At 36.4% G+C, this 22898-nt stretch overlaps 1 protein-coding gene across 5 annotated transcripts in view; it reads right to left on the reverse strand.

Moving 5' to 3' along the window:
- The window catches only part of LOC109063458 (rap guanine nucleotide exchange factor 2-like), a 34695-nt gene extending 18094 nt beyond the window's left edge, over window positions 1–16601 (reverse strand). For 2 of the 5 annotated variants that reach the window (XM_042777897.1, XM_042777766.1), the window contains exons 1-7: window positions 15864–16600; window positions 3910–3980; window positions 3758–3814; window positions 903–986; window positions 744–819; window positions 491–658; window positions 149–166 (exon numbers count right to left, since the gene is read on the reverse strand). In XM_042777897.1, the coding sequence (XP_042633831.1) occupies window positions 149–166; window positions 491–658; window positions 744–819; window positions 903–986; window positions 3758–3814; window positions 3910–3980; window positions 15864–15947 (558 nt within the window). In that variant the 5' untranslated portion in view covers window positions 15948–16600. Of the gene's footprint in view, window positions 1–148; window positions 167–490; window positions 659–743; window positions 820–902; window positions 987–3757; window positions 3815–3909; window positions 3981–15863 lie in introns of all 5 variants that reach the window. The other 3 variants (XM_042778028.1, XM_042777826.1, XM_042777966.1) reach the window with 3 other exon arrangements.
- Window positions 16602–22898: the final 6297 nt, after the last annotated feature.

Raw genomic sequence — 22898 nt, forward strand, 5'->3', positions numbered from 1 at the left:
AACCTTTACACCTTTTGAGGGAATCAACCTATAAATAGTGAACTTAACTGTCATCTCTACATCTGAAGCTGACAGTGTTTCAACAACAACAAAAATACACAAAGTTGCTTTGAAGATTATTATTCGATAGTATTAAAATGTAAATTACCTGGGATTTGGAGCATTCCTGCAACGAGACAAAATTAAAAACACATTAATATACATTCCATGGATTAATCTGAGGACAAAATACACTGACACTTCACAATAGATGGGCGATATGCCAAAAAAAAAAAAAAATCACAATTTTATCACATTTTTATGTGATTTTATTTTTTTTGTTTTTAGTGTTGTGTGAGAGGTATTTCCGAACCAATTTTCCTATTTTAAAAACGAAGCCTAACAAGGTAACAAAATAAAAAAATAAATCAACCTATTGCAAATTTCACTAATGTGACTGCACTTTAACGGCTGCAATTTGTACACTCATAATGTATGTGTCTGAACGGACCGAGTGGTATCCTGGAGGCAGAGGGGGCTTGCTGACTGGATAATGATCGACCGTATCAATTATAGTCTGCCGCTCTCCGCACTGGTTTATCTTGCGGAATCTTCTCCTGGACTGCCGATGAGATGTTTGTCTTTGGAAATACTCATCATTGTCATCCACGTAGTCCACCTGAGAGAGACAGAAAGTGGATAAATGTATCCTCATCTAACTGAAACATGAATTATTGCACATATACAGGCCTGATATAACTCACCACAATCATCTCAGAAGCCTCGAGGACGATACACTCACAACCACGACGCAAACTACCCGCAGAACGCTTACCAAAACTGAAATAAAACGGCATACATCACACAAAACACGGAGCAGGACACAGAGAGGATACAATGGGGCAAACCAAACACAATCATACCTGCTGCGGGGCAGAAACATGGATTCCTTTATAAAGACTGAGCCAGACAGGAGGATATACCAGCAGGTCCCAATGTCATCAGGACTGTAACACACACACACACACACACACACACACACACACAAACACAACACTTCTATTTTAGTCCATTCTTACTATTATACTCCGGGTGGAGCAGTGACCTGACAACGCAATGCCATGTTCGGGAAAGGAAACTAAAGTGATGAATCATACGAATGTGAGTGAATGCATCTTGCTCAATTTAGTAGTTCCCAGAACAAAGGGGCACCAGTGGTTTGCTAGTCTTCCGTAGCCAGACATACAAGGAATTCATTCTGGTGACAGAAGCTTTCAGTACACAGAGACAACAACACACTGATAATAAGAAATATTAGAAAGAAATATTTTATTAAAAAAATGCACTGTTGTTATAAGTTGCACTGAGTAAATACAGCTGGATAAAACAAAAACTGTGTCCGTCTTCATTCATGTTGCAAAGCAACAAAATATGTGACCCTGGACCACAAAACCAGTCATAAGTGTCAATTTCTCGAAATTTAGATTTATACATCATATGAAAGCTGAATGAATAAGCTTTCCTTTGATGTATGGTTTGTTATGATAGGACAAGATACAACTTTCAAAATCTGGAACCTGAGAGTGCAAAAAAAATCTAAATATTGAGAAAATCACTTTTAAATTTGTTCAAATGAAGTTCTTAGCAATGCATATTACTAATCAAAAATTAAGTTTTGATATATTTACATTAGGAAATTTACAAAATATCTTCATGGAACATGATTTTTACTTAATATTCTAATGATTTTTGGCAAAAAAGAAAAATAGAAAATTTTGACCCATAAAATGTTTTTTTTTTTCTTTTTTTTTGGCTATTGCTACAAATATACCCCAGCAACTTAAAACTGGGTCCATGGTCACATATGATTATTTTAAAAGGGGGGGTTATTTTCTATACCCCCTGTATGTATGTATCTATGTATATGTGTGTGTGTGTGTGTGTGTGTGTGTGTGTGTGTGTTTGTGTGAGTGTATTATATATAAATATATATATATAAATATATATATATATATATATATATATATATATATATATATATATATATATATATATATATATATATATATATATATATATACCACACACACACACACAGACAGGAACATTTTCCAAATATGTGTACTGTTACATCCCTAAAAATTGCATAAAATGTGTTAAAGACTGTGATCTGTATTTCTCTCCAAAAGCATTAAGTTCAGGATATACACTGCTGTTTAAAAGTCTAAGGTCAGAATACATTTTTTTGTTTGTTTGTTTGTTTTTGAAAGGAATTTCTTATGCTCACCAAGGCTTCATTTTGTGAAATTTTATAACTGCATATTGTGAAATGTTATTACAACTGAAAATAACTGTTTTCTGTTTGAATGTATTGTAAAATATAATTTATTCCCGTGCTCGAAGCTGAATTTTCAGCATCATTACTGCAGTCTTTAGTGTTATATAATCCTTCAGAAATCATTCTAATATGCTGATTTGCTGAACATTTCAGGTTATTATTTTTATTATCAATGTTAAAAGCAGTTGTGCTGCTTAGTATTTTTGTGGAAACCATGACACTTTTTTCAGGATTCCTTAAATAGAAAGTTCAAAGTTCAGAAGCACTGAATCTAACAGCCAAGCACCTAAACATGACATGTTTCCCAGACTGAAGCATGCCAGTTTGAGAAAGCACTCGCCATGTTCGTGTGCAATACGAACTGGTGAACAACTGTTGGTGGTCCCCGGGCATGCCATCTGAGGTTAAGACTGGTGGGTTTTAAACTATGCTGAGGAAAACCATATGAGCCCACGCATTTTGCACAACACAACTCTCAAGTGAAAAGAAGCACATGGCTGATTTTGTGTGCTTTGGAGAGCACAGACTTTGACAGCCTAGTAAATGCAGGCATTACACCACAGTGAAATTTACTGCAGATAATGGGAGGTTACAGCTAGAAAAATGTGGGGGGAAAAAGTACATAACTGATGGGGAATGTTTCAGATTTTGATGAGCTACCATGACTTCAATTTTCCATAAGAAGCGTTGGTCCGCCTATGTAAAGATTTACTTGAACATTCAAGTATGAACTGAGAAACTTAAAGGAAACTTAAAAAGAAAAATTAAAGCTGAAGGAATGCAATGAACTTTCATAATTTCATATTTTGATTTTAGACTTTTTATATCAATTGCTCTTGAGCTCTTGTACCTCATATGTAGCACAATATTTCATTTAGATAACTTCGTATTATATTCCATATAACATGTGGAATCATGTACTTGTATTTTTTAGTATTCAATTTATATTTTTTCTTATTCTTTTTCGTGTGTGGGTATTTGTATAAGATGCTCTGTTTTTGTTTTTGAGGTGACTTTTTTTTAACATTCTGTCAAGGGTCTACAGATAATAAAAAAATAGCATTTTTGGCTAATTCTGGTACATTTACAGCCATGTTTATTAATGTGCATTGCCCCGTAAACAAACAGACTAAACTAGGATTCAATACAATCAACAGTGTTTTGGCTGCAATGTTCACAGAAAATACAAGTAAATGTAGCATAAAAAATTATGCTTGCATTTTTCTTAAAATCACAAAATAAGACATAATAGATTATTTATTATAGAGCACAGAGAGAGGGAGAGCGAACAGATGTGTGTGTGTGTGCGTGTGTGTGTGTGTGTGTGTGTGTGTGTGTGCGTGTGCGTGCATAAAATCATCCTTGTGACTTTGATGTAAACCTCTGAAAAAATGACCTAGACAGAGAGTGTATTGAGTGTGTAAGTGTTCGGATACTCACTAGTATAAAACCTCATTCGCTTCATGCTGTTCATATCGAACTGTCTCACACATCAACCTGCAGGTGAAATAAACAGTGTTAAGCAAAGCACATTCCTTCTGTAATGTAGTAATGAAAGTCTCGTCACGCGCACACACACTGTTGTCTCGTACCTAAGCTGGTGTTCCCTCAAGTTGGACAGCGCTTCCATGCCATAGAGGTACGAGTACACGATCTGCAGATCCTGCAAAACAGAGACATAGGAGGTCACGCTTGCAATGCTACCGAAAACATCACATTTAGCTCTGTGCCACATTTTGCATGCAACCGTGTGCAGTTAGCAAAAAATTCCTTAAAATGATGTCATTTGGGCCTTTTCCAGAGCGTAAATAATCTCATTCCAGATTTCCTAACTTTTTACACAAATGGCTGCATTTGTCAAGCTCAACAATTCAACCAATAATACTAAAGCTATTGCAAGAAAATAAGATAAAACAAAATACATTTCCATGTATCAATAACTAAAACTCAATGTGTTAAAGATGTTTTTTAGTTCAGCATTTACTATGATTAATTAGTTTAATCTATTTTCATTGATGGAAAAATAAATCTGTATTTAGACACGTCTCAGATTTTGTAAACATGGAAAAACATAAAAAATGTGTAATTATTTTATACATTTTTCGGAAAGCTAAGCACTTTTTTTTACCAGCAATTTAAATTTGGAAAAGAAGCAGGGAAAAATGTTTTTATGCCCATGCAGCAATAAATAAGAAAATTATTTTTTAAGGACACAAATGTCCCTGATTTAACCTGCTTTCCCCCCTCACAAGACATTTAAAACCTGCCTGTATTTACACAAAAGCACCAGTAGGAGGCGCCCCATATATAGGAATATATACACAAATAATAAATACACACCTTTACCAAACACTCTGTATACACAACCCTCCTTAATCACTGCTTAACTCCACCCATCCAGAGTTACGCAGTTAGCATTTAACAAGAATGGAATGTTTGCAGATACTCCATTCACTCCTTCACATTCAGGTCTTTTTTTCTGACTTCTGTTTTTCACTCTCTACTTCTGTCATTATTCGATTCCTCTTTTGATACAAGATGAAAGATAATATGGATATGTCTCAGAAAGTGCCTAGAAAGTGCCTACCTCTTTGGGCATCTTATATAAACTTGTCAGACATTCACAAAACATATAAAAAATATATATATTTAAAGCTAGCTACCTAAATAACACCACTTTTCATTTAATGGCAAATACATTTAAAGTTGTTGAAGTTTGTTACTGCCACAGTAATGAAATGCTAAGTACACAACAGGACTGTGTGCTTGCAACATATTCGTTTTGTGTGTTTCTGGTCTAACAGACACCGTTGCTCAAATGTGCTGGTCTATGGATGTTTTTGTAAGCAACTTACTGATTAGAAAAATCTGGTGAGAGAAAACAATAAAACGGAGTACAAGTACAAGCACTTTAAACTCAATGTGACGACAATATCTCAAAAAGACCCAAAACAATTTATCACAGTAACTAAAATGTGACTAAAAACCTGCCAAAACATGTATTTTTGGCACAAGGCTTAATTTTTAACTTGATATACTAACATGTTAGCTTGCTTAACCCATTCTTAAAGGGCCGGTCATGCAGTCCTGTCGACACAGGTTTAGTGTCACCAACTAAGCATTTCCTGCGATTTGGTAAGATTTCAAAACTTCAGATGTGATTAGGTCATACTGGCTGTATCCTGAGCTTACGATGGCTTGATATACATACTAAAAAAAAAAAAAAAAAAAAAACACACAATGAGGTTTAAATATAATATAATACATATTAAATAGTTATTTTTTAATAAGCATGAAAATTTCATTAATTCAGATATTTTATCAAAAATTTCACATCACAATCTTTCATTATTTTTAATATGTCAAAATTCTGAAACTGCTTACTTCTGGGTTTAAATCACAGATTTTCAGCATAGTCTCAGGAGTTTGGGTCTCACTATATGTGTGAAGTGTAGTGCGGAGACCTTTAAAGGCCACAACATTCACACATTTATCTGTTCTGGGGGTGTGTGTGATATCACATTTTTTGATTGTGGAAGATAAAAATGTCACCACGATCTGCAGCACACATTCTATCAGTTGCAGTTCTGGCGCCTCGGCCTCAATATACTGTACAACGCCACACACATTCACATCAAATGTTAACTCAGCAGTAGAGTTACACTCACGGGACATTGCACTTCATAATCACAAAAGTACATTATTCAATGTATTCAAATTAATTAAAATGATATTTTTAAATATTTTAAAATGAAAATTATGTAACCAATATACGTTTCACATTCTTTCTTCTGAAAGTGACCAGAAGTGTTTTAGCATTACATAAAAGCAATGTCACAAACCTGAAAATGAAATTTTAAAATCAATGTGAACAAACAATTAAAAATTAATGCTAAAACGTTGACCTTTTGCAACGTTTTGATTTAAGTAGCCTATTATTAAAATGATTCAGATATCGAATGCCGTTGCATTATGCATATCGCGATATTTACATTTGTGATATTTCAATAATTTCGTTATATCATGCAGCCCTACTAAAAAGCCTGTCAAACTGCACCTGATTACTGGACTAAGTTATCGTTCGTGTCTGATTGTGCTAATAATATCAAAAACACACAAGGTTTACATATAAACACAGCTGGTTATGTCTAAAGTGAAAGTAAATAGTTTCAAAACAGTTTCAGGTCCCCATTGACTTTGATAGTTTAAAAAAATAAAAATAATAATAATTTAGTCACTGGAGCCCAGCAACTGTTTGGTTACCCAAATTCTTCGAAATATCTTCTGTGTTCAACAGAAGAAAGAAACTCATTCAGGATTAAAACATTTTGAGAATGAGTAAATGACGACAGAATTTTCATTTTTGGGTGAACTATGCCTTCAATATTAATAAAACAACAAAACTGCTCTTGACTGAAGAGGTTTAACAGTTGCTTTAATAAGAATCAATGTACAATTGATGTATATAGTGTTTTTTCCTTATATTTGTTCATTCAGTTTCTTGAATGCTACTGCTAAACAAACTGTACCTAAAAAAAAAGCAGTGTTTTATTTGTATATTATAATGTGTATCTTTGCTCTTATTTTTAAAATGACAAAGATTTGTATCTTAGCCCACTTTGGCCTAAACATCTGCCGTTCTTTTTTTATTTTAGATTTTGTTACCTTGTAAGGCTTTGTTTTAAAAATGGGAAAATAAGTTTGAATTGTGATAAAATCGTGAATCGTGATTTCCTGAAACAAAACTATGATATATTTTTGTCATATCGCCCATCCCTAATCTGTACCATCAGCTCTCCACGGTAAACTCTCTCAAACAGGACATCAGAGGAGTCATCTTTTCCTTCTCTCCTCCCTGACATTCCAACAACCTTTCTCATGGTCTATGACGCCCCTCCAACCCATAGATATCTCTCATCTACACTTACTACATTCAAATCAAACTAAATTCAAACTGCCCAATGGGTTCCAGTCAGGGGCGCTGTGCTGTGGCCTGCAATTGGTTGATTTGAGTGGAAGGGCATGAATGTTTATTCTTGGACTATGGCATTTCCTCTTTGAGAGACAGACACGCACGTAGAGTTCTGATTATGGCAACGGACTGAGACCTCCGAGTCAAGAGACCAAGGTCACATTTCAGTTGGTTGTAGATGACCTGGCCACTGGATCACTGAATTAAATAAATCAAATCTGGAAAATACTTACTTGCACACATGTTGGCATGTCCCTTCAGGCTAATTATGTTGGTGTAACTAAGTTGCAGTTCCTCTTCAGTAAAATACCAACAAATTAAATAATAAAAATTTTTTAACTGCATCGTTTAATTCCATTCTATCAAAGTCCGGCATCAGAAGTTTCAAATCCGTAAACTAGCCCTATATGATTGATCTCTGACTAAATCTGAAAATCATCCATTGCAAACAGGGTTTTCCCACTTTTAGATAACTCAATTTTGACTATTTTTTCCAATTGTTTCAAATTCAAACTAATTCAAATTCATTTAAATTCAGATTCACATAATAAATTATTCAGGCCGATCTAAGAATCAGTTTAATCACTTATTGAATAAAAATCAACTCAAACTAATTTCCTTACAAATAGCACATTACTCATTAACTTGTAAGCAATACTGAGTTGACTGAATATTAACAGCTACAAAAACATTCAACATTTTACATGAATATTTTATTAACATGTGACACTTCCAGGCCTCGAAAAAAAAAAAGTTAAACTCCATGACTGTGGGAACACTCAAACACGATTCATCTGGGAAACTCGGCTTCCTTCTGTTTTCTGTTTGAACCATGTGCCACTGACTATTCTATTCTTCAGTAACCTCCAGAGTTTCCTTTCTCTTCAGAGCCCTAAAATCTGTTGACATCTTGGCAGAGTTTTGCACCACTCCCCCTCCATCTTAAAGGGATACTCCATCCCAAAATGAACATTTTGTCATTAATCTCTTACCCCCATGTCGTTCCAAACCCGTAAAAGCTCTGTTCGTCTTCGGAACACAATTTAAGATATTTTGGATGAAAACCTGGAGGCTTGAGACTGTCCCATAGACTGCCAAGTAAATAACAGTGTCAAGGTCCAGAAAAGGTATGAAAGTCGCCTTCAGAATACTCCATCTGCCATCAGACGTGCAGTCTGGGTTATATGAAGCGACGGGAACACTTTTTATAAACGAAGAAAACAAAAATAACGACTTTCTTCAATAATTCCTTTGTCAACGGTCTCCTCTGTGTCTCTCCATATCACCGTATGCTGTGTGTGCTCTTCTGTATCATCCGAGCCACAAGGATGCACTGTTTTATTTCAAATCAAAGCTAAATTTTTTATTGTGGATTTGTGTTTTATAGTTGCGTTAGCAGCGCAAAGGTTGTGGGTTCAATTCCCAGGGGAACACGTAAGGTAAAAAAAAAAAAATGTTAGCCTGAATGCAATGTAAGTCACTTTGGATAAAAGCGTCTGCTAAATGCATAAATGTAAATACACGTAGAAACTGTTGACAAAGGAATTATTGAATTAAGTCGTTATTTATGTTTTCTTCGCTTACAAAAATTGTTTCCCTTGCTTCATATAACCCAGATTGCACGTCTGATGGCAGATGGAGTATCCTGATGACGATTTTCATACCTTTTATGGACCTTGACACTGTTATTTACTTGGCAGTCTATGGGACAGTGACAGGCCTCCCGGTTTTCATCCAAAATATCTTAAATTGTTTCTGAAGACGAACAGAGCTTTTACTGGTTTGGAACGACATGGGAGTAAGTGATTAATGACAAAATTTTCATGTTGGGATGGAGTATCCCTTTAAAACTGATATAGCCAAATTACTGGTACTATACATAAACAGCAAATATTTCCGTAGAATCCTAAATTCTACATCAGTACCTGTTTCAGCAGATACCTTTAATGAAGTTCTCAGTAACAACTGTTAAAATGTGCCAATGTTCCTCTACATGAATTAGTGTACAAGTTCTTCTTTACCCTCTTTCCAGTACAAACAAACACTGTTATTCACACAGCCGCCTCAAAATCAAACAACCCGACACAAGCTGCAGAGAAAGAAACTTTACACCCACTTTCCTTTCAGTTCTCTCATGGTTGTGTGCACAGGTGTTTATTAGTAAAGCCATGTGAGCAATTATAAATAACAATGAGTCACTAACCACACAAATTAGAAGTGAACATTATTACATTGACATCTCAAACCAAAACATTACTGCCATATATCATGGAAAAGCACAAAAAAAAAGCACCATGGAAAAAAACATTTACCGTGTACACCATTGTTCTTTGAAAGATTTTGGATTATAATCTATGATCCTGAATGGCATTTAGAAAGTGCCAAGGTTACGGTGTACTTTTGTATCACTTGCAAACATTGTGGCAACCAAGTCTAAACATGGTGGCCACTTATTATATAGTTGATGTCTTTTTTGTAGTCCAAAACAAATGGCTTTTTAGCCCACTGACAACACTTTTCAAGTTGTTCTCCTAAGAAAGTTCCTGTGAAAATGCAAAGTGAAAAAGTTCAAATGAAAACTAAAAAGCTAACGGTTGCCCGGCATCTGTGTTTGTGCGGTTTCTGAGTTTCACAGCGCATTCTGTGTAAACCGTGAACCCCCCCCTCCACCCCGGTGTCTCGGTGGCAGTGTTAGCAGGTGGGAAAAACCATTATAGCCAGCTGGGTGAACAAGATGAGGAAGGATTTAAGAGCAATGCCACTACTGAGAAATAAGTGCTGCTAAATTGAGCAAAACATTGTCTGAGCTACGGTTCAGATGGTGAATAGGCCATTGTCATTGCGACAAACATCCATATGCATCCTGTACACATATAAATGTAAAAAAAACACTATCGTCCTACATGAATTCAGATTCTGACCTTCGACCCTGAATTACTCACATTCCAGTTAGTCCACTAAAAGCACACAGACACTGTGTAACTAGACGGCTTATGCTGTGGACCTGTGTTACTGGGATGGTTGCTCATTCAAATTCATCAAAACAGAATAGATCTTACTTGTTCTTGTACATAATATGCATGTACATATTTATGTTAAATGCTCTCTTCTATCACAGTTTAACTTGCAAAGACAATTCTAAGCCAGCAATAGAGGTTGATTCCTCAATAAGAGCAACATTTCGATTTGTTGAGCATCTCAACCAGCCTGAGTGCAACAGAAATTGCACTTAAAGGGATAGTTCACCCTAAAATGAAAATTTGCCTATGGAGTACTTTTATGATGGATGGTTGTAGTTTTTTATGCTTCTAAATGAGGGGCACCATTCACTGCCATTATACAGCTTTGAAGAACCAGGACTGTTTTAAAAATAACTGCGATTGTGTTCCTCTGAAAAAGGAATGTCAGATTCCCCCTGAGGGTGAGTAAATTGTGGGCTAATTTTCATTTCTATCCCTTTAATGACCCCTGGAACAACTGTGATTCCAAGTAAACATCCACCAGCAGGCAATACTAACTGTGAGGCAATACTGCTCTGGTTCATGTCTTTCCGTAACAATCAAGAACTCCTTAAAGCTATCAGACTCCAGAGAGGAGACTCACTCACACCAACAGCATAATTACAGAAACAGGCAGTTTTGCATAAGTGTTCAACCACCAGACCACAAGAGAAAGCAGAAAGGTCACATCATGTCCACTAAAAGACAAGCAGTTTAGTAAAGTCAAGACAGTCTTTTCATTATTTTTCCTTATGAGAACAAAGCATTGTTTTGAGTCACCATTCCTCTGGAAAATCTAAAAAAAGTGACTTACAGTGAGGGCTTGGCATACCAGAACTAAAGTAATGAAAACAACCACCATCACACTCCTTTAATTTGACTAAGCATGTATTTACAAAAAGACTTCAGTTCAGTGATAATGCAGGAGAGGAGGCACATTATCAGCGCTGATTAATGCACAGGGTTGAGAAGAACATGGAAGGAGGAGAGGAAAAGCTGATAAGACATTATTATTATTACAGTAATGTGTCAATGCACTTATCAGCACTGACACATCACTTTAATAAAGGGAAAGAGGAACAGGAACATTTGTGAGGATGGGAGACATACTCTCACTCCACTCACATGCTCAATGGGCCTAACTGGGGTAAAAACGGAAACAACCTTTACTAAAAATACTCCAAATCAGTTTCACCAATGACTTTAATGATGTCACCAAAGTTCTGGGAAAGGAATAAATGGTTCACAGCTGAGAATTTGGCCCCAGACTCAAAAATAAATAAATAAATAAATAAATGAATTCTGTGAAGTGTACTTCAAACTAGGCATTCATCTGAGCCAGTACAGAAAATAATGCTCTTCTTAAATCTAACACTAAAATACTTTTCAATATTTTTATCAATTACAATAAGACAAAAACCTAATTACTAACAAAAAGACAAATACAACAAAGCAAAGACACAAATTAAACTAAGTTGTCAGCTACAGCAAGTTTATTTACATGTACGAAATATCACAGAAATTGAATAATCAATTGTTTAAATTAAACACTGCATAGTCTTTACTGTATGAGTCAAATGAGAGTTGATTCTTATTAATGATGAAACGTCATGAATGTCCTTGAATGCTTTCTCCAACTTTATTTACATGCATATCGGGACACATTCACACATTATAAAAAATAATTATTATTATTAAAAAAAAGTTAAACACTAACAAAAATAGTAACTAGGCATTATTTTTTATTATCAATAACTAGCAGTAGCCATAAATCATAAGTATTGGGTGGGTTATCAAGATCAACTGGCTTTTAAATAGTCTTGTCGTATTATGTGCAAAAGATAACGGTTTGCTCCATTTAAATCTCAAACAACATGTGATTCTGCATTTCTCTAAAAGCCCTTTCAAGAGGTCCCATTCACTAATGAAATTACACAAAAATAAGCAGGAGGGAGGAAATAAAACCATTGTTATGAAACTGCAGGGCTAATGCGTTTTGGAAGAACGTGAATCAGTTCCAAAGTCCATTTTTTCACACAATGCGAAAGTAAAATTATTTATATTAAAATTTACATTGTTCTTTTTCTCAACAGATCCCAACTTCACACCTTTTCACTACAAAATGTTACATTTTGTGATATAAATCTGTTTTAATGTCAGGTTTCAAACTGTAGTGAACTGTAAATAGTCAGAGTATGCCTGGGATCACTGGAGAGCTCAATTTTCAAATCCTTCTTGCTGTCCTAACATTGCCTGAAATGCCCATAATGGATAAAAAGTGATTCTTTTTGAGATTTGATGTATGTTTCAGCAAGCTCAAAAGATTTACCAAACCCTGACAAACAGATGTCCCACATTAAATCATCATGCAGATGAAACATGGCACTTTTATGCCTTGGAGGAAAAAAATATGAGATCTGTGTGGGTGGCATAAATGTCAAGATTTTTTTTTTTTTCTGCGTGGCACAGTCTTTGGTAAATGGAAATGTAAAGTCATAATTATGGCACACGGGTAACTTTTCATGGAAGGCTCAGAAGCAAGAGTATATCAAAATCATTTTCGGATTTATTTGTTCAGCATTGGTGTATATACACAACACATGCTCTTCTGGAGCTTGTACAGAATTAACTTTATGTACAACAAAAGCCAAGAGACTTTAGATAACATTTACAATGCTGCCAAGTAGTGAATTAGCAAATATTAAAATCAAACAATATATTGATATGTGTACTGTGTATAATATATATCATGTCACTCACAACCTGTTTAACAATTAAAGCATCAAAAAAAAAAAAATCAGTAATTTAGTGCTTTTTCTCAAATTAATAGTACTCTTGTCAGATTATATTCCCCCACAGGCCATATTCAGCCTGTGATTTGTCCCTTTGAACCCTCTGCTCTTAAGTGTTTTCATGAAAGTATTAACAATAATCATGAGTCAATAAAAATCTGTTAGTCTCACTCTAGTCTGATGTAAGAATTACAACAGCTCCAGCCTTACAGTTATCACCAAAACAGGAATTAAAGACAAAAGTCTAGTGGCTAGATTTTAACCTCAATCAGGTTGTTTTCGCTTTTCTGTTTATCTCTCTTGTTCCCTCTTCCTCTCTTTCTTCTACTCCTCTCTTATCTCAGTACATCTCATTCTTCTGCTCTCTTCCTGTTGCTCTCAGCAGCCAGCACACCACGGCAAGGCTCATTACATCGGGAAGCAACACCATAAACTCTAAAGCCCGTGTTGTACACACACTTGCTCTAATATGTAAAATATAATAACTGGCCAGTGAACACAGACAATTGGTTACATACAGTAACTAAAGAGAGAATGGAGTCTCTGGTGAGGCCAAAGCTTCAATTTCCTGATATGTTTACAAATGGATAAGAGCAAATGACACACAAACACACTTCCTTACATGCGCACACACACAGACCACAGTCGTGAGAATGTTGTGCACAGACACCATCATAAGTATGGTTCAGTGCAGCTTTCCGCTCTCATTGTGGGTATCTGGTATTTAACCATGTATGAGACTGAATGAGCATGTGAAATATAGAGAGTGCGGTAAGAGAGAGAGAAAAAAATGAGATTGAGATAAGATATAAACACAAGGCAATTGATTATAGTGTGAATTAGGGAAGGATGATATTCACAGTTATTTTACGTGCATTATAAATTTCAGAAACATTATCGCAAGTACAGTGATTTCATTAGGCGGGTTTTATCTTGCAAGTAAGAAATTGATAAGATCTCTTACTCAAACTGTGATTAAAGCAAAAACAGCAGCAGAGTAAGCAAGATTTATTTGAATCAGCACAAATATACTGTACTGCACGGAACTAGTGGAAATATTTCTGGATATGACTTTAATAGTGTGACTAATACATTGACCCGCACAACGGTTTCACAAACATCTGAGGTCCTGACCATAAACCAACTGCAGCAATGATGCGTCTGCTTGTCTACATGATGGCATCTGTGCAAATGCTTACAGTAAACAATAAAAAAGAAACAGGAAAATGGCGAAAAAACAAAAAAAATTATTAAACAATGACCTATTCCTGTCCTTTCTCCCACCACTGCTGCGGCATCTCTATACTACTTGACAAGAATCTTAGTTTCAGCTAGTGGACTAGACTAATATTGCTAAATTATTATTGAGCTGACACTTACTCGAAGTGACAGTCACAAAACACTTTTTACTGAAAAAGCCCACTGGAAACTGGGAATTCCCAGTTGCTCACACTGGTAAAAGCTCATGGATCAACCTTTAGCAGATTTCAATATACAATCCACTTTTGGTTACTTCCCCGGATTTCTAACTAATAGTTTCCAGTCAGAGATGCAATGCAATTACTTAATTATGCAAAAGTTAGCACACAACATCAAAGCTGCAATAATGTGTTCAGAAGGTGTTAGTGCGTAGATCTTCATTTATTTCACACCGGACCAACAGTGGCTTTTGAGCTTCAGACCCCTGGAAGTCAGAGGTCCCAGGGCCTGATCCGTAATCCTCTCTTGGAATTAGTGGTGTACCTGAACATATCACACTAATAAGAAGAGTATAAACAAAATGTGAATTCCTATAAGGAAGTGCTTTGATTCTTCATGGCAGCACAAAGAGGCCCAGATCTAAATGGCCCACACTACATTCCTCACATTCTTTTGATTCATTAAATCCCCAGGCTTGAAACGCACAACCCTGAAGTCCCACACACAGAACTCAAATGTAGTTTTATGTGGACACAGACAAGAGGTTCAGTGTGCTCAGACATTCATTCAGTGCTGGTCGTTTACAGAGCTGAAACTCTAATGAGCTCGTGGTCTGGGGCTAAATGGTGCTGAGACATTTGTTTATTTCAGATGGTTTAAATAAAGATGATCTAGTCTGGACTGAAGGGCACGGTGAGGAAACGCTCCCTTCCGACAGATGAGTAATACGTGTCTAGAAACAAGGTCCTTCCAGCTCTAATGAGTGTGACTATATTAAGCAACGCTTAAAAAAACCCTGTGGGCACCGATTACGACTAAACAATGTAAATGTGGAACAAAATAGCAACTTGCTCGACTGCATAATAAAGGAACACCACAATTCCCCCAAAAATGAGTAGAACTGGAGCTTGTGGCGCCTTTAAACAAGTGAAACAATGAAACAATGTATTCAATTCCACAATGAAATTGCGACAGTGTTTTATTTAGACGTTTTAAGTCAACTATCCAAATGAAACTATTTCAAGCTGATTTAAAATGTTTAAATGAAACAATTGATTCAGCTCAACTGTGTCCTTGCGTTGTGTATAAACCGTTGTGTGAACCGCTTTGTAGTTCTGGTTGTACAGTCTGATTTTCTGAGAGAGCTTACATTGTATAAACAGTTTCCTTTAGATATTTTAGGTCAGCTTGAGTTATATAACGCGTTTTCTAGTTGTATACATTGTTTCATTCAGCCAGTCCACAGTCTCTCAAAACTGCTACTGTGTAGCCGCAAACTAAGTAAACGATCGCAAAGATACAAGCTATGTCTCAAAATCTAGCGTGTTCCCTATATAGACAGCATGAGTGCAGTGGTCTCTCACCTGTTGCGTCCTCTCGGCAGGATTCTTTATGATCGCGTGCCGAAAACTATTGTCCACATATGACGCCATTCTGTCCGCGTGCATTCACATGCAACAAAAGATCTCCTTTAGTAAAACTCGAACATATCCTCTAATGCTTCCGACTCCTTCGTTTAAGCAGAGCTTAAATCTGTAAAACCCCATGCGTCCCTAAAAGGCAAAAATGTCCCAAAGTGGGCCAGTCTCTGAGCCCCGGGCTGGAGTTGTTTTCAACCCTCGGGTAACAGTAACGTTAGATCCTGGCAGTGGCGTAAACGTACAGAGAACAATATTTAACGTTACGCCGTCAAACGTTTATGGCATTCAGTAATATCTTTCCAAATAGAGCGTGAAGACTATAGGGTAACAGATCGCGTTTTGCCGAGTAACATCACTGAAACAGCGATACAACAACTAAACCCGTCTACAAATGTCTGAGCATTGACTTGTGTCCGGATGGAGGTTCACGGTTCTCCGTTGTTTCGGGGGTCGCTGTTCATCACTCCGCGTCTGGTGAGAGTCTCTTCAGTCGCGGCGAAGGCGAAAGCCGAAACTAAACGTCCGATTATCCGAGTTAGAGTAGTTTAACGAAATTACGTGCGTCCATAGCGACTGCGCGGCGGATACCGGACGGACGGACGGGCGGGGTGAAACTGGACCGGTGACAACGCCGTGATTCACAAGAGTTGAAACAAGATATTAAACGGCCGGACTCTGGCGCCCCCAGTGGACAACAAGTTCAGCCAAACTTTGAGTTAGAGCTGTGATAGTGGAGCGGCACAGAAGCGGCGACCAGTGGAAAACAAGCGCGTTACAAAACCAGACACCGTCCCTAAAAACACTTTAACTCTTAAATGTTTTTACTTTTGATTAATAATAATAATAATTAATTGATTATAATTAAATTGGAAAAAATGCACAAAAAAAAAAAAATTGCAAACAACACTAAGACCAACTGATCCACAGGTTTAAATAGGCCTGTCTTATTTCAGGATCAGAATCAAATCTTGGAAACAAAATAAATATATGTACTTGGCATCTAGGGCCGTCGCTAGAGGGGAGAAAGGTGGTGACAATTATAGGGGCCCACGGATGTGGGGGCCCCCTGGCAATTTCTACCAAGTGCCTGAGGCCAGCATGAAAGACGTTGAGGCAGAGGTGACTTACATTACATTTAGTCATTTAGACAATTAGGCATTTAGGCAAATTACTTACCCATTAGGCAAAGGTAGGCGACCACCTTGGGCCCTCAAAATCCAAGGGCCCCCTAAAATGCTTTTCATGTAGAAGATGCACACTAGGCGCAGACACTCGATCGTTTGCTGTGGTGTTCATTACCACGACAACTGTCTGCGTGTGCTCGTGCTTTTTGTGTATCCTTGTAGCAAATGAGAATATGATGCATTTGAAGCTGTGATAAAATATTGAGCAACAGTGCATATCATATGTTTATTGTTTTAAATGCCGCTTACTTTGGGGAAGTCGTGGCCTAGTGGTTAGAGAGTTTGACTCCTAACCCTAAGGTTGTGGGTTCGAGTCTTGGGCTGGCGGCACCACAGGTGCCCCTGAGCAAGGCACCGAACCACCAACTGCTCCCCGGGCGCCACGGCATAAATGGCTGCCCACTGCAGTCACCATACTTGGCTGGGTCACCATACTTGGCTGTATGTCACGTCACTTAGTCACTTACTCGTTTATAAGAAGGACCCAAGTAGAGTACGCATGCGCAGTTACTTTCCGCTGCACATATGTTCTTCATTTTTGGTTGATATAATCCATGTGTAAATGTATAATTTCCATGTCATTTTTTTTCAAAGCACCACCTAGTGTCCAATCTACTCCAATACCGTTATAAGCTGTTTAAAAGTGAATACTGCACTGCACTGCACTGGGTGGGGTCAAAATAATGTCATGTACATGAAAAATGTAGAGCATTGGACACAACTGTGGGGCACCACTGTGCAGCAGCAAGCACCACAACAGAGAAAGCAAACTCAAGGTTGATCGAGCTAAATGTGTGCTAATCTATAGGGCCCCATTTTATATGTTGCCTGGGGCCCCCAAATCACTAAATCCGCCCCTGTGCTCAGGACTTGATAGGCCACTGCTGCGCGTCTTAATGAAAACTTATCATTTGCTTTTTTACATTGAGTTTTATTGTTATTATTGTTATTATTATTCATGTGTGTGTTGTACCAGTTGACAGATTTGCCCACTACCTAAAACGACCAGCAGGTTGCGCTAGATTACTGTGCATTTAGTGAATTCGTGTTAATTTAATTTAGTAGAGCTTCATGAGGGACATGCAGAAGGATCTTGAGCTTATCATAGCAATGCAACTGACGAATGAAATGAAATGAAAAACATAAGTAAGTAAAACGATATGCAATGCATAAAATAAATCTGCTTTTTTTTTACTAATTGATATTTTAAGAATTTATTTTTTTTTGCTATTTTTTTTGATGTATTTAATTTATTTGTCTGGTTGTTGAGTTTATTTTTGGTAATTCACATATTTTAAATTGGGGTTCAGCTGATAAATATGGAAACATTAGGATGAGATCTTTCATGTGCAGGACCATATTTACAGTGTTTGTACAGTTTTATTTATGGACTAATGTCTTCCCAGAAGTGAGCTAAATCTAAAACCTCCCTTTGGGACATCCATGAACATCCTCAATTAGATAAAACAATCCATAAATAAAGTTTATAGGGGTAAAAGTTATGTTTAGTCCATAGCAATTACCATTATCTTTATATAAAAACAATAAACACATGGTATGTCCACATTTAGACAAGTAAGTGAAATAAACGTGTGTGTGTGTGTGTGTGTGTGTGTGTGTGTGAGTGTGTGTGTGTGTGTGTGTGTGTGTGTACAGGTTTGGCTGTCCTTGTGAGGTCCAAATTCTTGAAAATTTCCTCAAAAATAGTGAAGAATGACTGAATTGTCAAGTGGTTCTCTATTTTCTGATAGACTCACAAAATCCTTTTTGTTTCATATTTTAATAAAGGTTTAACAAACCTACCACTGAATTGTGTCCTCTATAAAATAGTGAAACCATTGTGTGTGTGTGTGTGTGTGTGTGCCTGGTATTCCCTAATTCAAGGGGATCAAATGTCCCCACAAGGATAGTAACACCAGTAATTTTTTCCTTGTGGGGACTTTAGAGCAGATTAACGGCTTGAAAAGGAGCGCTGGTTATATAGCCTTAATGAGCCGTGTTACAATCGTAATTTCATGTTCATCTTGTTGTCTGAGAAGAGAAACAGAAAAATATATAAATGAAAACCATTTTATTAAGAAACTGGCTGTATTAAAATGCAGTATGTGAGCCCAGAGAGCGAGAGAGAGACAAACAAATGTAAAAGGTTGGCACTAGGTATGTATTAAACCGTGGGTTAACTGTATTGTTGCATCCCTAGTTTGTAGAGTAAAAATCATTACACCTATTGAATGTCACCATAAAACGTGTGTGTGTGTGTGTGTGTGTGTGTGTGTGTGTGTGTGTGTGTGTGTGTGTGTGACCATCTATTAGACAAAAGCATTAAAATTAGAAGAAAGCATTAAAATGGGGTTATCAAAGGATCAGCCCAATAATTTTCAGCAGAATAACAAATCCCCATTGTGTCTTAATAAAGCGATACAGTATTTAGCCAAGCATGCACCCAGACAAAAACAAAACCCACATAACACACGCCTACACAGATGTGATGAAATGCATCAATTTAAGTGTACATAAACAGGGTATTTTAAAGCACTTAGACGGCAGGTACTTGGATGTAAAACATGAGTGGTGTATATAGAGATGTGGTTAGTATTTATACTACAGGTGATTTGGGAAGAGTAGTGTACACAAAGAGAAAGAGCAAGGGTATGATGAAAGGAGTGTAGGATATGTGTGTGTGTGTGGGGGGGGGGGGGGGGGTAGCGAAAAAAACAAGGCAGACAGATATTCTTCAGTTTGTGTAACAGTCCTGTATAACAGAAACAAGAGCCAGTAACATGTCTGTACAAAGATCTATAGGAAACTATTTACCACCGTGAGGATGGGTGTTAGAAGTCTGTGACTAAGACCAAGTGTGCTGGTGTTCTGTTCCCCTAGCAACAAAGAACTACTAAAATTATTGCCGCTTTATCTACCTACTCTATATGGTCAGATAGTTAAAGCTATGTAATGAAAACATGGGTGTGTGTGGGTATATCAGGTATCGGTGTGAAAGTATAGGTGCTTGTTTGATTTATGGCTACTTTTGTATGCTTAATGTTCATGTGTTATTTTGAACCTTTATTCATCCTGTAATTTACATCCACTTTCAAAACTTAACAACATGCAAAATATAATTTCATCATCCTGTAAAAGCAAACAGCACACTCACCTACATGTGTTTTTTCCTACCGATTATGCAAATATTGACCGTGAGTACAGTATAAAAGAGGCTTGGTTCCTTCATTGTTATTCTAAGCCGCTCTCTGATTTAATTGAGGTAATGATGGAAATGATTGCTATAGGGAAAAACAAACGTTTGATGAAGGATCCAGAATTCATTTCAGAAAGGCATCTATCTTAAATGCATTTGTGTTTACAGTAATTACTGTTTGGTGTGTGTTTGTGTGTGTCATCTGGTGTTCAACAGCTTTTGTCACTCTTCTGTCCAATTGCATCGGTCAGCACTGCTTGAGATAACACCCACATGAACAGACACACCTGCAAAATCTCCAAACAGACTGATCACACAATGCCATCAATCTTATTGTTAAGTGACTCATATCATGACACTATATTATACACAACATAACCAAAAGTATGTGGAAACCTGAACAGCATGAAATATGTGTGTTCCAAACCTGCATGACTTTCTTTCATCTGTGAAACACAAAATAACTCTTTTTGGCCACACAAAGAATGTCAGTGGGGTCCAAAGCAACATTAGACCCTATTGCCTTTCATTGTATCTGGGGGGAAAAAAAACAATACTGAGAAATTTTTCAAAATAAATGTGCTGTATATATCACTTACTAAAATTTGAGCTTTACACCTCAAGTAATGAAGAAGTTTTAACATAAAAATGTATGTAAGTAAGTTTATATGTGCTGTATATATGTTTAATTTATTCCTTTTTCATTTTAATTTTTATTTTATTTATTGAATTTTTTTTTTTACATTTTTTTTTGTATTTTTTAAATTGACAGTTTGATTCATTTTATTTTAGTTTCAGTTTTTAGTACATACCCTAAATAAAATATAAAATATAGATATAAAATATAGTTTCCCCCCAAAGTTTAGTTTCAGTTATCAATAACTTTAGTCACCACTAAAATTTCTCTGAAAGCCAAATCTGTCAATTTAAATCAGTCTGTTCACTTACTTTTGTTTATGTGGTGTAGATAAATGCACACATTTTAGTACATAAATGACATTTGTTCAATAATATGTAAGGACTTTAATTTTTATCTTTGGAAACTTGACATTCCCTTTGAAGGATTTAATTCGTATCATGTTTGATCCTCAAGAGCAGCTGGGCTGATAGTATATGAAAATAACGAGCTGGGTCTGTATTTTGGGCAGCACTTCAAAGCTTGTGAAAAACTCTCCCCATTTGTGTCTTCCTCAGAGAACCTTATTAAACATGCAACATGCTCACACTACTTTCTGCTGCTGCAGACAGTTCATTGTAAATTATAATCACCTTTGGCACCTTTAGAAAACAATATCCATTTATAACCTGATGTTCAGTCAAAGGGCCAAAGACAAAAAGTATATCCCCACATTTTCAAGAAGAATCAGCAGACAATAAAATAGGGAGAATATATATTTTATTTTCTGCTGATTCTTCTTGAAAATGTGGGGATATAATTTTTGTCTAATTAGCTGATTGTATCATAAAGATCAAAGGATTATACCATAAATATTGCAACTTGCAGTAAATCAAAAGCTTTTATTGTTGACTACTTTGAATGAATTACTAATTAGAATTTGTCCCAGACTTTGGCATACAAAAATAAAATTCAGTGATAGAAAAATTGTATTAGGCATAGTAAAGGGCCTAGCTGTGATATCATGATCAGTTGAAAAACAGACAAACACACAAAACAAAAAACAAAACACTGATAGAGCTTAAATAATTTACTTAATACTAAAACTGGCACTGCATATTAGGTCACAGCACAAGCATGTAAGGTCAGATTTGTATGTATGTACAAAGATAATATCGCTGATATTGGTCATGTTGTCAGCAGTAAAGCAATTTGATATTAAACATGATTCATTTTTTAACCATATAAGTCCAACTTTTTACAGCAGCACGATGAAACATATTTGGGTCTAAGAATTTTCCTTAAGATTAAGAACAACACACTTTATCATACCTCCTGACATGCACAGCCCTCCCCACACACACACACAAATACACCCACACTCAGTTATAATTTTCTTTTTTCTTTCTTTCTTTCTTGCTTTCTTTCTTTCTTCGCACATCTTAAATATGTTTGTGTACAGGTAAAGAGTATTTTCAGTTGAAAAGCAACCAAAAACAGCTTTAATGATACAAACCATTCTTTTCCACTTTGAAATGTAAAAATTAAGCTTTTGAGCATTTGGAAGCAGACTCAGTCTCTCTTTCGTTGCCAGTCATAGTCAAAGAAACAGTAGCAGAAACAGTAGGAGCCATCATTAGAGCAAGTGGTTTAACACAACAGACGTAACACGAATAATGAGAACGCCTGCATTGTTGTGCAATTTGTTCTCTTCCCTTTTGTACAATTGAAGAGAATTCTTACATCATCCACATTTTACATCCAGGATGTTTTAATGATGTTGTGTGGAAGTGGATGAATAAAGGTCCTCTAGACTGCTGCTGCTCTAAGAGCTTAGTCATTTTAGTCCATTATTATTAACCGAAGAGATTAGAAACCATCTTAATGAAGTGAGCTCATAATGGAGAGGACAGAGAGAGGAACATATCGTGGCAAGGAAATTCAAAAGGACTACTCAGTATCCTAAGAGACAGTGCTTTCAC

This window comes from Cyprinus carpio, chromosome A1 (genome assembly GCF_018340385.1).
Source record: "Cyprinus carpio isolate SPL01 chromosome A1, ASM1834038v1, whole genome shotgun sequence".
Taxonomy (NCBI): domain Eukaryota; kingdom Metazoa; phylum Chordata; class Actinopteri; order Cypriniformes; family Cyprinidae; genus Cyprinus; species Cyprinus carpio.